Raw genomic sequence first — 17023 nt, forward strand, 5'->3', positions numbered from 1 at the left:
TTTCTCCTCATGTCTCCATTACTGTCTGATTTACATCACCGGTATGTCTGGCTATCCGTGTTTGTAGTACTTCGGAAATAAAAAGAAAAGGGAAGAAAAGGAGCTGGTATGGTGGTTGTTTCCACCGGCGTTGCCTTTGGACTGCACCTCCATTCCCCCCAGCCCTTCGTAGCCTCAGAGATTGGTCAGTCTCTCATTTCTGACTCTCATTCACCACTCACACTCTTTCCTTCGTCTCTCTCTCTCTCTCTCTCTCTTGCAAAGCCTCTGAGCCTGGGGGAATGAAGGAGAGTGATATGGCGAGTGTACAGTCTCTAACCTCTCCTTTCTTTCTCCCTTGTGTGAGCTGAAGTTGGCTTTATCATTCTTCCACAGACTTCACACCACAATTTCTGCCTTTTGTGTAATTAGACAGGTGCGTATACACACACACACACACACACACACACACACACACACACACGCGCAGTCTTGTATTTCTATCGTTGTGGGGACCGTCCATTGACTCCCATTCATGTCTAGCCCCTAACCCTGACCCTTACCCTAACCCTAACCCACACCACAACAAAGCCTAACCCTAAAGAAATGTTTTTGCACTTTTACTTTTTTCAGTAACAACAACATGGTCAGGAAAACACTGTTTCTCCTACTTAGGACCGGAAAAAGGTCCCCACAAGGCACGTCGTTCCACGTTTTGCTATCCTTGTGGGGACATTTGGCCCCAACAAGGATAGAAATATGAGAACACACACACACACACACACACACACACACACACACACACACACAAATGCTTGTGTGTATATTTTTGCACATCGTGATCTCATTAGGTAAATTACACTTTAGGTGTTGAGCTCCCTCCATGTTGGAGAGAACATACAGCTCGTGTGAGTGCAAAATCCAAAGGTGTGAGAGTATTATATATATACACACACACACAAACATATATATATATATATATATATATATATATATATATATATATATATATAATGCCACTCATTGCAATGATGATACAGACAATTGGGGAACATTGATCATCAGCGAATGATCAATGGTGGACCATATCGATCAGAATAACAGTTTGTCACCAGGTAAATCGACATCCCTGTAGGACACCAGGCTCCTCGGGGAGGGGGGTTAGTGTCTCACCACAGGCTTTTATGTTCATTTATTCAGGAGGACACATAGGCGCAAACAATGCCACTCTGATAAATGTCTATTTTGTGCATAATTAGGTAAACATAGCTCTTAGTCAATAGCTGAATGGAATCATGAATTAAATCTCCCTTTGTGAATAATGACTTCTAAATGTGGGTATTGGGTAGCACATGAACGTCCTCAAATTATTAATATTAGCCTCAATAACTTCAGTAGAGAAGTGGAACATTTGGGAAAAATACATGCTAATAAAAAAAATGGGCTTCGTGGGAGGGTTTAGCCTCTTTTTTGGCTTATTTTTTCACAGACCACTTCTATCGGCCCTTTTTTTTTTTTTTTTTTTGCCCAAGACCTAGACTGTTTTGGAGAATAACTGGCAGTGAAAGAAAAGACATCGAAATGACTGTAACACCGGGTGGAGTGTTACCATAGAAACACAGTGTCACAGCTCCTAAGCAGATAACACATTCAGTGCTATTCCCTTCATCGTGAATCCCACATCCACGCATAAAGAGGGAACAGGTGTGATCCTCAGCTTTCTTAAAGATATAGAGCGATGGGTTAGAGGTGAGGGAGTGTTTGTCACTACGAGGACAGACATTGTCTGAATTTTCACGCTTTCTCTGTTGTAATCACAACCCTGGGGTAAGATTGAGGGACACATCAAACAAGTGCAGAATTGCAAAGTAAGGTGATGTAAGGGGAAGAAAAAGCCCTATTGTCATTTACTTAGAATTTGCTGTCATTTCAGATAACAGATAAACATGACTATAATTTCTGTAGCATTTCTCCGTGTACATGCTCCTTTTCAGGCTTTCTTCTTTGATAGTCAAGGGAGAAAGAAATGCATTGGCGGTGTTGGACAAGATGTTCAATGTGTCCCTCTTCACATTCATGGTTGTATGTTTGTGTGGGGCTGGCCCAAAGGCAGATCACCAAACAGCTGTGTGTTAGTGCCAGTGAGTAGACATTTGGTCCACTCGACCTGTAACGCTGGCACAGAGGATGGTGAATGGTGTCCAAGTCTTCCTCTCCAATCCTCGGTCCATCCTTCTATCCCCTCTCATTGTCCCGAGGGCGGCAGCCGGGCTCGACTAAATACTGATCTGCCTGAGCGGGCACAGGTGCAGCAGGGGGTCTGTCCCACTGCCAAATGCTGTGCCTCTGTTTCCTTTAGGCTTATGAGAGGGTTGAGCTTTTCTCCCTCACACTTCTGGAGGGAAAAGGCTGCAGATGCAAGTGTTTGCTCAGACTGCCGATACAACAGAAAAGTGCATAGAGAAAACAGAAGATATTGAAACAACAGAGGGGAGAATTTTTGATGAGGATTTTGTGAAGGGGCTGGAATAAATAACAACAACAATAATGCCACAGTGTGGAAAGTGCAGCTCAGAGACTGGAGAAGTGGGATTGGCGGCCTCGTGGTGTGGATGGACACTGCAGAAAGCCTGCAGCCAGCCGTCCTCTTGGAACCGTGTTTGGTGCGACCGAGTGTACCAGGGGCGTCTTTAGTGAGGCGGGCTGCAGGCAGTCCTTTGGGAACTCAGGAAAAGGAGGGAACAGAGGAGAGCTCTGGTTTCATTCCCCAGTTAGGGAGGCTTCAGGAGTGCCTCTCAAGGCTCAAGTAGACGCGAAACGTCAATTTGTACTGTATTTAAAAGAGAATACCTGCACTTAAGGGTTGATGACTGCTTCATGTAGCCAAATAGAGATAGTGAGCGTAAGTAGATACATGCGTAAAAGCCTCAGTACGCTCGGAGATGGACACATGGCACAGCAGGCTTTTTTCTCACTGTCTCTCCCTTTGCTCTCTCTTCCTCTCTCTGAATGCCCTTGCTTTCTCATACTCTTTATGTCTCCCAGGACAGTGCTCAGAAATCTTGAAATGGGGCCTAACCCGCGAAGCAAAGACGGAGAGTCGTTTAAGCTAAGTTAAACAAGGGCACTTAGATTTTAAAGGGCCATAATCTTCAAAAAGGAGCGCTTTAAAATCAATTGACAAGACATATAAAAAGTAAAGACAGATTGAAAGGAGGAAGGTGTAGTGGTTGGCAGTTAAATGACTTATTTTTATGAATGGGCATGTTTAATTGAATGTCACTTTGTGCATGCCTAGTTGTATTAGTGCATATGTACATTCAGTGTGTGTGTATGTGTGTGTCTTTCTTTCTGGGCAGTGCAGGTGGACTGGATTAACATCCAGGCATCCAGAGAAGCACTGAGCCAGTTATTCAGTCTGCAGAGTTTGGGCTTGGATCCAATGAGAGCCAATCACAACAAAAGAGATCTGAGTTACTTAGAAGCAGTGCTGGGAGGGGTAAATACCATGAATCGCCCTGAACCTACAGTATGTGTGTGCAAAGCCAGCTGGTAGAGCTAAACTACCAGCGTATTGTTGCCACTACAGTAAAACCTTTCATTGTTTTATGGACTGTAGACGTTGTAGAAATATCTGACATCTCTGTCTTGGATTTACGCTTTGTAGATGATGACAGTGACATGTGCTGTCATGCCGTTCGGGCACAGGGACAGCGCACTGTATCTGGAGTGATTGACAGATCTGTTAATTCTAACGTGATTAATATTTCAAGATTCTCTGTTTGAATGCCTCTATCATGTTAAACATTCTCAAAGAGTGCAAGCCCACGCCTGAGCACCCGGTGAGTCACTCCGACCCAGACCTATATAGTGAATCCCTTCCCAGTTTTCACACCACTTGAGGTTAGCGAGCCAGCGGGATGGTACATTGCTGGGTGACAGAAAGACGGCTGTAATGAGAAAGTGGCTGTCACTGCGGAAACCCCCTCTCCAGGGCATCAGAGGGGAAACGGGATGGACTAACAAGAGCAAGTTTCAGTGAGAGTCTACCTTAAAAAACGCTTCACACCATCAAAGATTTACTGTAACGCTCAGTCCTGGGAATATTTCATTAGCCCTGAAGCAAATGTTAGGATGTAGCAAGTTGTAGTAATGCCATGTGAAGTCTCAGATTATATGGAAAAATGGCACCAGGGTGATCTCCCCTCCAGGTTAACACAAATCCATCTTTTGTTATGTGCAGTTGCGTCCAGATGGGGGGTTGGGTTGTGAACTGTTGTGATTATAATTTAAATCCATCCTCATTCCCTCTGGTGCTTATCTGATCAGAGGAGGAACCATCTCACCCCCTCAGCATGGGATTTAATATCAAACACAGTCCGTGAGCCCCGTTCGGTAGGCACGACGGGGATAAACATCAATGGAAATGTGCAATATATCGCCGGCTTTGTAGGCATGTAAGGAGAGCAGGGACGCGTCTGGTGCGGCGTCTTGACGTGAGTGTGTGTGTGGGTAAACAGGTGAGGGCTCAAAAGCTGGACTTCACATACTTCAAACAGAGAGAGAGAGAGAGTGCAAAATAGGATAAAAAATAGAGAAAGGTAGAAACAGAGTGAGAGGTGGAGGCAGTCATGCAGAGAGAGACAAATCTGAGGGCCCAGCATGGAGGTGCAGGTGGTTCAAGGTATATGAGCTTGTGTGCGAGTATTTGTATCCCGGCTGTGCGTATGCTCGCTCCGCCACCCTGGTGACTTCAGGTGTTATCTTCTTAGCCTCCAGACGTGACAGTGAGATAATTAGAAATGTTGACTCTCACTGGAGCTTGTACCCTCAGTATTCTGCGCCTTTCTTTCTGTATTTCATTTGCTTTCACTGTCATAAACACATAAAGGCATTCACACTGGCGCTCATAAACACATGCGTGCACGCAGACACGCGCTCTGTAATTCTATTATCTCCCTCAGCTTGCGTTATGAATGACACACTTAAAGCCTGGAATGACTTAGCCGCGTGGCAGTGGATCACAATTAACATCAACGCCAGCATCTGTGGAAATAATTGTCTCAGTTTTAATGTGGTGATTGTCCCATTTTTCCAACATTTAATAAGAAAAACTTGTTTTAATTTGTGTCTATTTGCACATTTTTTTATTTGGTGTATTTGTCGCAGAGTCTGGAATGTTTGGCACCCATGAGAGTGGAATCTAGCAATTTGTTTTCAACAACAATAAAAAGGTGAAAGCTGAAACATATAGATTAGTACATCAATTAATCATCATGCTTGAAAATTACAGATTTGGTTTACTTCGCCTCGAATTGACAGACAATACTCATCTTTTTTTGAGGAAGCCAACAAATTGAGCTTGTTTTTCCGAAGCAGTAGGAGGACACAGCTGAAATCCTGAAAAATGTCTTCGCTCTCCGAAAGGAAGAGAGATACAGAGACAGACATGCTCACTGGAGTGTTTCACATGGAGAAATGAAAAGCGACAGAAAGCTGACAGAGGGATGACAACCTTGTTTGTCCTTTACTGGATGATCAACATGTGCTACGTGGATATGGGTCTCCAAGGTGGACACGGGGTGACTGATACTCCGAGCGCCACGCTCTGCTGGAATTCCCCTGCCTTTAAATTAGCATCGCGGCTCCGCTTACTCAGCTCGCAGCTCAAACTGTGGAGCGGTGTGTGAACACCGGTGATAATGAAACGGCACACCGTTGACATCATTAAAGATAATCTTTGCTCATTTTGTGCTGGGACACCTAATCTACGGAAGATGCAACAAACGACATACGAGCTAATTTTGCCTGAGCAAAACACATAAACACCTTCCTAATATCGCCTCACTGGCTCCCACTACTTTCAACACCTTTTATGTGTTGTTGGCGCGATGAGGTACTATAGGTTGGCTTGCGGGGAACAGATCCCAGGTCAAGGCAAAGGCTTGTCTGGAGGCGTCTTCAGCGTGTGTCTAATTGAGCGCTGTGTAGTTAATTGTTTGTGCGTGGGAGGGGAGAAATCAATCTGTTTTCTCACTGCCGTGACTTCAAGGCCCTGGGGTGAGAGACTGAAGCTGGCAGACACAGACACACACATCAGCAGCTCTGCCAAAACACCCCAAAACCATGCCTTGCAAGCACTAACTTTGCGCATGCAGACCCGCAGCCTTCCTCCACCGGCGTTAACACACTCAAATCCGCGCATGCACACCCACTCCTGAGAGGAAGAGGATGTGCATGAAAGGTTATTGAGTCAGGGTAAAGTCAGATCCATCTATCGATCGACTGCTTGCCAAGAGAAGAGTCAGGAACGTGAGACCTGCACAGGTCAGGGGGCCAAGAGACAGTGGGGAAGCGAGACAGTGAAAGAGGGAGAATTGAAAGCAAAGCCTACAGAGCTTGGAGCCGAGCGGCGCTCCCCCCACACCCATCATCTCTGAGTGCCGAGCCAGCATTTAGCTTTGACGTAGATATTCGGAGAGGCACTGTTCAGCTTTGTGAATGTTAAAAGAGATTTCTTTCATTTGAAGCTTGGGTCAGTGCCATATGTCAGATCAATGGGACCGAGAGAGACGTACGGAGGGGGCTAATTGTTATCTTTATCTTTTTATCTTTACCCATTACAGTAGATTATTCCCAACACAATGTATAATATATATAATGTATCAAGGGTGAGCTACTATTCCAATTAACATATGAAATGCTATCTACAAATAATGAATTGATTTGCATATTTAGCTAATCAACTCATTTGCATGTATTTAGTTATCTGCTTCAGTTTATGACTGAGCGGTGCTGTCACTGAATGCCTCTTTTGCATTTTAATTCTGTGAAGAAGAAAGAAAGTGGCAAAAAAATTTGCTTTCTTCGATGTATCAGTCCTCCCCACAGAGCTAAAACAAGACTGCTTTAAAGGGAATTTGAAGCAAAAGTGAGTGCCATCTGAATAATTTACTTTTTCTTTCAATGGGATCAGAGCCTAAACCCACTCCTCAATTCATGAGAGCCACCATAGCGTCTCACCCATTGGCAGAAGCAGCTGCTGTAAGGAATGTAACTTCCTCCTTGATTGGTTGACAGCTATTTATTTTCACCCAGTCAAAAAAACTCTTTCATTATTGATGGGAATGAAGCAAAACTGGAATATGATGATAAGATTGGAGAATAGAATGAGAACTGCAGAGAGATGGAAGGAGCATGCAAGTACAAAACGGGGGTAGTGGGGGTGTGGAGGGACGGAGACGTGAGCTCGAGCAGAGATATGTGGAGGGGGGAGGGGTGATAAGGTGGATGAGTACAAACAGTACTATCCTTCACTTGGATAGCAGCAGCGGGCGCCATGAGATGTCTGTTGATTCATCTCCTTTTATGCGCTCGGTTCCCTTTCTCTGCCAAACCTTTTTAGCCGAACAAAAGCAGACGGAGAAAGTGATTCAGAGTGACCAGACGCGCGAGACTTGTGGAACGAAGAGGGAGAAAGGTCGCATGAAACAGAAGGCTCCGGAGAGACCGCCAACCAGAACGAAATGTGTCGATGAACTGATGTACTTATGCCTCCAGGGACCAGAGGAAATGAGGGGAAGCATTAGTATTCGAAAAGAAAGAAAAAGACTGTGAAATGTAGCAGAACTGGACCTATCTGGTCGGACATTTGAATATATCTTTCAAGGTGTAATTCACAGTCACTCCGCTGTACATCACAAGCGACAAATATGCAACTGTCTTGCAACGAATCGCTGGAAGTGTTTGCAGCTGTGTTTCTTCTGGGTGCACCTGTGTGTGTGCTTACCGAGCTGCAGCCTGTGAGTGTAAGTCAGGAAGCTGGTTGGCTTAGCCCCTCTGGGCCCTCTTCATGCACTAATGGGTGTTCACCTGGTGTGAATCCCGGCAAAACGTTTCCAGCACTGCATTGTTGGTAATAAGATGGCGGAATACAGCATGTGCCGCGGCCCCACTGAGTAAAGTCCCGAGCTCTGGGCTGTGTAGTGTTACACTCGCAGGCCCCTTGATGATCAGACCACCACCACTAATGCCTTCTCTGGGACCTCAGGCCACTGTTGTGTGCATTTTTGCATGTTTGATTTTTTTTGGGTGACCCAAAGTGAAATAGAAAAGAAAAAAAATTCAATTTCACCTTTCCCACTTCTTTTATTTCTCAACAAATTGAAGCATTTTCTCTGTCACTGATTCAGTTGTTTCACATTACAGCCATAAATTATTAAATCAGTTGTTCTCAGTATTAAGTTTGGATCTGTAAAAATTCTGGCGTTTGTGTGTATGTGCCTTTATTTCAAGTTATTTCTTCACAACTATAAACATGTGTGTGGACATGAATTTTATTACTCTTGTTGCAACTTAAATCTTTTTACAGACTCAAACTGGGAATTTCTCCTTTTTCTGAGGGCAGAATTCTTGAACCGCATAGGTTAAGGTCATGGTTCGGGTTAAGCAAGTACCAGGTTCAGGTAAAAGCAAATCTTACACTGTATTGCAGTCAATGCAGTGTGTGTGTGTTTGTGTCTGCCTGCTGTGTGTGTGTGTGAGATGTATCTAATTTGATAGTAGTGACCCCAATCTGCCTGCCAAGGTTATCCAGCTTGAAGATGTGCAGAGTGGGCATCAGGAGATTCTGACACAGCAGGCCTGGCTGACATGCCCCAATTCTAAAGCATGGCTGTCAGTCACTTCCTGTCTCTCTCCCAGTCACTTCCAGTCAGTATGTATGTTTCCAACACATACGCATGCACGCACACACACACACACAGCAGTCTGATATGAGCATTGAGAAAAACAATGTCTGTTTGCATGAGAAATTTCAGTGGTTGACAGAATTCCAGATATAAACATCTTATTTTTAATTTGGCCTTTACAGTGCAAACCAGAAGCATCACGAAGGCATAAAACTGCAATGTAATTTGGCATGACAGTGTTTTGGTAATCACGTGCTGCAATATCACAACTGCAACATGTTGCACCTCCCCAAAATAAATGACGGTGAATGAAGCTAATTAACAAAGCAAATTTAAAGTTAATTAGCTTACTGCTAAGATGAAAAACTCAAGCACTCTAACAGGCATTGCACCATAATAGTATGTAGTATTATCATCAATTATACATCAATTTTCAGTTGCGTCCCCCTAAGCTTGGTGTAACAAGTGTGAGTCTTTAAAGTGGCAGGTTAAAGATGTAACAGAATAATTAGGGGATGGTTGCCTTCCACACAAAAACCGGGATGCTTCCATTGTATGTGTCACAGCAATGACATGAAAAGAATGTCAGCCTATTTTTAAATGTCACTGTCTATTTTGTTCTGAATCCCTGCTCTACTTTGTGCCACAGATCTAAACTGGGTCAACATCACATGTGGTGCCCCGGTGGGCTGTTCAGCCTGTGGAACATGTGTGTGAACTCTTCACGCCACCATCATGCGTACCTCGCTGTCAGCTCGCGTTCGGGAGGCGCCGGCTACAGTTTGAATCCTAAGGGTATCTAAACAATTACAAATGAGTTTTTTCCTCATGTAATTATTGTCTATCGTTCCCAATTAGGAGTGAGAACACATTATCTGCAAATTGTTTAAGCCTGTTGCTGCACTCATTATTGGAGGAAAAAGCTCCGGATAGGGAGGAGCTGAACGGGGCTCTGCATGTGTGTGTTTGTGTGTCGCACATCTGCACCGTGCATGAACACAGGGCGTGCTCTGTCGTAGTGTACTGTGGTGCTACAGTGAGCTGGGGGTTGCCCTACTGGAGCTTTCAGATTAATAGACACTGATAATAACACACACAACCAACTCGCAGTGTTTCTGTCCTTAATGAAGATGGATCTAGCGGGGCCCGGCGGTGCGCAGGCACTCGGGGTGGCAGCCTGCCAGTCACAGCCAAGTGACATCTGTGAGCAGCTCGGTGCAAAGGGTGGGACGGTGCTTCACCAGAGAGCGCAATTTCATAACATCGCCGTGTTATATCATAATCCATTGTCGGCGGTTCATAAGATTAATGCTGGAGCGGGCGGTTATCACTTGTTGTTTGGACTTTAACAGTCATAGTGAATTATTCATCTCATTTCATTGATTTGCAACGCAACTCCCCCCTGACAACGTCGACGGCGCAGGTTGACGGATTTAGAGCCCATCCTCCTTCTGATTGTGCTGCTAAAGGAGAAACGAGGGAAGAGTGCAAGAAAACACAAGTCAATTATAAAAATGACAGAGTGAATTTTTATAAAATAATAACGAGGTTGTGTAATTTTGCATTGCAAAGTGTCTTCTGTGAGCTCGAACCGTCATATATTGTTTCTGCCGGGCAGCGATTGCTTAAGATATGGGGTCAGAGGCGTCGTTCCTGTAAGATATTAGTGCTCGTTAGAGCGGGGATTGCTTCGCGAGTGTGAGAAGACAGGTGGACGCTAAGGTCGCTTCCTCTGGCAGCTGTGGTGGGCATCACAGGGCCAGCATTGATGGGCGGTGGCATTGCCTCCTGTTGCATCAGTAATAATGAACAGTGACAAGCTCTCCGCAGCCACAATAAATCACAGGGCCACACTGGAGACGCTGAGGACCCGGCCGGGGAGCGCGCTCTCGCTGCTTTGTGGCGCCGCCGCTGACGAACAGACTGACTGGCTTCCTGGCTCGGGGCAGACTATCTCTGTCACTCATTCACAGATGCAGCACTGTTACCACACACAGTCCGCCGCCTTCAGATACTCATTCACTCTGATTAGCATGTGTTGCTTTCACTCAGGAATATTGCGCTCCTACTGGCAGGTTTTTTCTCTCTCTCTCTCTCTGTTTTTTTTTTTTAAAGAATACCACTATTTCAGAAATAATAATAGTCAAAGTGTAGACTCTAGAGATGAGTGGGGGTGTGTGGGTTGGGGTTTGTGGAGAACTACATCCAAGGGCAGATACTGAGGCAGGAAAAAAAAAATTGTACAGGAGTGTCTATTGAATAAAGTGAGAGTGACTCTTTCTCTTTTCCTCTTCCTCATTCCCTTTGCCTTTACCTCGTTGGCAGCCTCGCTCGCCCTGTTTGATATCCCTCCGCTGTGTTCTGCAGCTCTGCAGATTCCCTTGTCTCATTTGCATTCCCTTAAAGCACACTTCCATTAAAGTCTCCCCCTGTTTTTTTGTCTCTTCCCTCTTTTCCTTCTGTTTCTTCAAATAGGTCTTTTTTTTTTTTTTTTTTTTTTTTTTTTTTTTCCCTGGGTTGCTCTTTTGGAGGGAGTCTTATTCCCTGTTGACTACACAGCATATCCCTGCTCTCCCTGAGTCAGTAATCAAACACATTGGCCCTAATACACAGGCCATTACAAGAGCTCTGATGTTCCATCTGCACACAGACAGCACAATGGTGTCATTATATAAACAGCCCTGCTGCTGCAGCCAGTGAGATACTACCACACCACAACTCCGGCCTTAACTGACCTACCGCAGTAAATGGGGAAGTGTTGGGATGATCTGACCTGAATGTGCTTGTGTGTTCGCTTCTATCTTAACAATATTATCCATCCTGAATAACTGCCCTGGTGTTAACGTTACAGCAGGCTATCAGTTCTCACTACGGCCAAGACCATGCGGGCCGTCGAGCATCAATGCAAATGTAATAGAATCAGGTTGTTGTGAGGGAATAATATCCAATGCTATTATGTTGTCCTTGCTGGTGATAGCCTCACCAAAAAGGATTAGGGAGATTAGCGATCGGCCCAACTGGAGGAAAACAATGTCAGGGTTAGGAGGACAACGATTTATTCAAGGTGGGATGATATTTTTTTTTTCTACACAGAGATAATGATTTATTCTCGTTTGAGATTAAAATCTTTAATAGCATATCGGTCTTTTGTTTTGAATTTTCCCTGATGTCACTTTCAGCACTGGTTTTGAGGCAAACTCTTTGTTATTATTAGTATTATTATTATCATCATATTGGTCTGATTCCATGCACTCCATTAATGGGCAATTTTGACAGTCGCACAGTAACCAGCGAGTCTAAATTGCCTTCACTTTGGTGAATTTGAATAATCATTAAATCATTAAATTTGACAGTCATATCTCAGCATTGTGCGAGGCAGGCTTGACAGTGAAAACACAGCCTCCCACTCAGCAAAGCTTGATTGCGGATGGTAATGATATTTCATGGTATGTCTGTTATACTTTAAAAGGAAAAGTAGGATAATTATATTCACTTTGCTGAGTGATTACTTTTATAGAGGTGAAGAAGTAATTAATGAATTCCATCTCATCCTCATTTATTGTTACACTTCTTTGTACTGCTCCCTCTTGCCTAACCCAACAGACTACAAAGGAGTATCAAGTGTGACAAAGCTTCAGCACCAGTGACTCAGACGTAGAATTGCTTAGCGGCCCCTGGGCAAGGCATAGGGTTTTTGTCATTCTCAGCAGCCTCATCATCCTCTCCCATAATAACCACATCGCTGGCCTTACAGGATCCCAACAGTTCTTCCCTTTGAGGGGGGGAAAAAAAAGCTCATCGCTGACATGATCCCAAATCCCAATATGTCGTTATTTCCAATTTATTCCAATTTAAGTGGTTTTTCTATTTGTAGTGATTTCTTTTACTTGATTACAAATATTTAATGCGGCATTTTGCATCACTTTCTGATTTGTAAGTGAGTGATTGCTATTCAGATTTGCACGCTCGACTGTGTCGGTTGCTAGGAGGCAATCATTTCCTTCATAGCAGGAGCTTTGCTGCTGAAACAACTATTTGTTGTTGAAGCATCTGAGGCATAAACATCAATCCTAATAGCATGGGAAACGCCGGTGCTTCATCACGAGATGCAAAGACTTCTCTTTGCATGAAGTATCTGACCGTCATAATTCATGACTGTCAGGCCTTTAAATCAATCATGAATGTTTTCCCAACTGGATAAATTTGTGTTTGTGTTTTCTCGATCCCCCCGTTGCCCCTCATTGCCCCGCGTGATTTTAACTTGTCCATACAGCTACACCTCGTTTTCCAATGTACAAAAATGCTAATTGGAACGTTAGCGGCGTCCAAAATGCTTCATAGATACAAAGCGTTTTTGGCAAGCTTTTGAAGGGTTTTTACGTTCAAATCTGCACTGTTAGTCTGATCGGCGGTGTGAATCTCCAGCCTTCTGTTCATGGGTTGGCCAGTCACAAAACACACAAACACACATCCACTGAGGCGACTCACACTTATCATACTCGTCTCTCCCACCTTGATATCAGCTCCCTCTTGATGGGGGTAAACAGGAGCGAGGAAGCCTAGAGCTGTAGCGGCTCATGAGAGTTGCACCAGCTTTTCTAATTATACTGCAGAAACTGTCGACGTAAACTCTTTGTTCTCTCGCCGTTTGATTCTGAAGGGGTAATGTTCCTAAATGCCTCTTTCTTCCCCCTCAGAAGTGATTTGATTGATGGGGTTAACATGAATGGGTGTTATTGCCATACACACCCGCAGCCTTTAACAGTACCCCCCCACCCCATATTAAAAAAAAAAAGGCCTTGTGACACCCGGCTCTTGATGAGCATGTCTGCTAAAGCAAACAGATCCTAATGATCATGGTGATTATCGTAATGATCCAATAGAAGTGGATAATGAGGTTATTTGCTTTGGATCAAGGCAGCCTGGAAATTAATAGTAACAGTGTAGCATTTAAAACAAGATGGCAGAACTGCGCTCCTCATCTCACGCGGCCGCCATTTTTTTTGTCTTTATGTTGATACTACTGATGGCTTCCTACCACCCACCTCTTCCCACTCACCCCCCCCCCCCCCTCACCTTTCCACCGGTGCTGTGAAATTGCCGTTCATTCTTCTATTTTGTAGGCCCCAGTCTCTTAGGAATATGATGTTCTGCTCTATTAGAAGAGAAACAGTGATGATAATAATGGTGGATGTGATCAGTGCAAAAGGTCAGCCTCTGGCCCCGGGCGTGTAACATCGTCCAAGTAGGGAGAGCATGAAGGGCGAAGACACCCATCTTACACCCTCCAAAAACTCCTAACCTTCGTCCGCCCAGAGGCAGAATGACTCATAGAAACAGTAAAAGAAACATTTTTTCTTCCTGCTGATTTTTTTTTTTCACCCTTCCTTTGCTGTTCTCACTTGGCTATTTTCAGCAGCCACCTCTCCTTTTCTTGTATTTATTCTTCTTATAGAAAAAGTCATCCTTCTTAAGATTTGTTGTTCCTTGCTTCCTTTGCTCCTTCTGTTCATTGTTTGTTAGTTATTCAGACTGCATTATGCTTTCTCTGCTTGCCTCTCTTTTGTCATTTCTTATTTACCTCAGCCTGTTGTTATAACAACTCTCTTTGTCTTTTTTTCCTTTCACTTTAGCCTCTCACTCATTCTTCCTTTCTTTATTCTTCCTGTTTTGCCTTCCTTCCACATCGAAATTGAATGTTGTGTAATGCCACAGTTTTCTTTTTGTTGAAAAATAAAATCAATTTATCCACCCTGCACTTTTTTTTTGCTCTCTCAATATACAACCTGCGCTCCCTCCCTGCTCCTTTTCCCGGGCCCTCCTCATCTTTTGAGACCACAGGAGAGCTATTGTTGAAAAGCACAGACAGAAGGATTGTCAAAAGAAACAAGAGAGAAGACACATTTTTCTTATTAAAACCACCAATGTGGTACGAAGAAAAAAAAAACCCGCCACTGTACAGAACGGAATCACTTTTTGACCATTAATAATAAAGTGAGATGGGGGGGGGGGGGGGGGGGGGGGGGTGAGAAAAGGCTGTGAGAGAACCAAGCAGGGAGGGTGTTTTTTTTACACAACCACATTGCGTGTCTATTGCTTTTTGTTTACTGCTCTTCAGCGCTTTCTCTCCCTCTCTCCGGCCCTCCCTCTGAGTGTGTCCTTCCTCTCAGCGGCCGGCCATGGAGGGTGGCCGCACACAAACTAAAATTAAAGCGCCGGCAGAATTAGTGCAGGGCTTGCGCGTATGTCGTGGAAACAAACACCGTGAAGAACGGCAGCGCAGATGCGATTTGCACTTTGTTCTGTTTTCATCCCCTCTCCCTCTTTGCTATTTGTCGTCAGCGTCTCCTCTCATTCCGACTTGCTTGTTCTCCACAACATCCAACGCGCTAATCCACGCAGCGGCGCCCAGGCAGGTCGCGGCTATAGGCCGGCATCGCCGCTGGGGAGGAGGTTAAATATCAGAGAAGGTCACGAGCAGGAGGGGCTGCAGAGATTGAGGGGAAACCAAATCAGCGGCGATGAAGAGAGAGGGGGTGGGGGGGGGGGCGAAGCCACCCAGTTCCTTAAAGTGCTCCAGCAGGAGAAGTCGACTCCGCCGCGCCAGCATGTTGTTCTGTCTGCTGCTGAATAAATTTGTAAGGATGAAAAGATTATATAAATGAAAAATGAAGAGACTTGTATAATCCCAAATGTCTGGTCCAGGGTTCCGGTTCAAGTTTGTAATAAAGATTAGGATTAGGCTTGAATATATTTGTGTAAATATTTTATTTGTTAAATGCGTTTTCTCCTCGCTGATTGATCAACAACTGGATTATTTCATCCTCCTTGAGGTTTATTATATTTTAAGCAGTTTTGTATAGGCCTATGTGCAAGTTGTGGCTCTTAGCAACGATTTTTAAGCCTGTTGCATGTTTGTAGGTTTATCCATTACCAACATACATTGAGGTTGAGTGGCCGGATAGTTTAAGTGGTAGTTAAGTGGATTAGCTGGATTACAGTAAGTAAGATCTTTATAGTGCTATTGATTTTGTGTGTGTATGAGTGTGTGTCTTACATGACATGTAATCTTGTATCATGCAACAGGTAACCAAAATAAAATGAAAAAAAAAGCAACATGTGGGGCATGGTACACTCTCTCCTCAAAGCATGAAGGTTGCGAGTTCGAGTCTAGCAAAAAGATGCACGTGAGGTTAAACTGGGGGCTTTAAATTGACACTTACACTCAGGTCTGAGTGGCTTTAGCAGCTGGCGATCCTGAATTGCAAAAAAGCGATTGACGGAGATTGATGTATGGAAACGGATGACAAATAAATGGTGCAAAGAAAGTGGGATATATAGGAGGATGGATGAGTTTTGATGAAATTGAATTGCACAGCCTCACTTCAAACATACACATAATTAGTGGTTTTCATTAGGGAGCCCAGCAGGAGGAGCACTTAACTTGAACACGCCATCCATACTGGTTTCTGTCTTTCAGCCCCTTGAGCGTTATAACTGATTTTACTGTCAAAAAATCAGCTCAAGTTTCAGATTGTGATTTATTTCATTAGGCAAATGAGATGTGTATGCCCTAAAGCTCTGCTGTCTGAGTCACCACTTTTCACTGTCTCCGGTTGTACACGTGCCCATAAACACACACACACACACACACACACACACACACACTCTCAAAAGACATGTATTTTTCACATGCACTGTTCGCTCTGTTAACAGCCCCAGAACATATGGACATATGTAGCATGTCCGACTCAATCAAGCAACCAAACAATTCAGAGTGATGAGCCGGTGGTGGCAACAGCTGCTGCCATGCCATTCTGCACAAAATGGCCTCAGATCTGCTGTCTGATCCTGCTACCTGGCCCCCCCACAGGGGGGTGGGGGGGGGGGTCTCCCCCTGCTCTGCTGTAAACATGCTAACTATGCCACGGTGAAGCTCACTCAGTCGAGTGCTGAGTTACTATGATATACGACATGATGTGATATATTTATAACCTTCTGTGTCTGCAGGTTCACCCTCCGGGAGGGTGTGAGCTAAAGAAGTGCCACCCACTCACCTGTGCCTGCTGACCACCCCCAAGCTCCAGCCCCATCCCTCACCCTCCCCCCTCCCCCCCTGCAAACATGGCTCTGGCCGTCTGGATTGTCTTCACCTGTGCCGTGACGTTCAGCAGCATCGGCCCATCCTCTCAGGGTATGTAATTGCTTAAATACTTTTATGAGTTTGAAGTACGTTATTTTCTCTGTATTTTTGTTTGCATCGACATTGTACACACACTTGCTGAGCCGGCCGATGGTGATGCGCACAACCTCCTGTTGATTTCTCTCCTCACTGGGTTCACTGGGCATTTGCA

At 44.5% G+C, this 17023-nt stretch overlaps 1 protein-coding gene across 2 annotated transcripts in view; it reads left to right on the plus strand.

The window, feature by feature from the left end:
* Nucleotides 1-17023, plus strand: part of adgrl1a (adhesion G protein-coupled receptor L1a) — an 86430-nt gene that overhangs the window by 19449 nt on the left and 49958 nt on the right. For both annotated transcript variants that reach the window (XM_030090475.1, XM_030090476.1), the window contains exon 2: nt 16680-16863. In XM_030090475.1, the coding sequence (XP_029946335.1) occupies nt 16794-16863 (70 nt within the window). In that variant the 5' untranslated portion in view covers nt 16680-16793. The remainder of the gene's footprint in view (nt 1-16679; nt 16864-17023) is intronic.

The sequence above is a fragment of the Salarias fasciatus genome, chromosome 4 (assembly GCF_902148845.1).
Source record: "Salarias fasciatus chromosome 4, fSalaFa1.1, whole genome shotgun sequence".
Lineage (NCBI taxonomy): Eukaryota > Metazoa > Chordata > Actinopteri > Blenniiformes > Blenniidae > Salarias > Salarias fasciatus.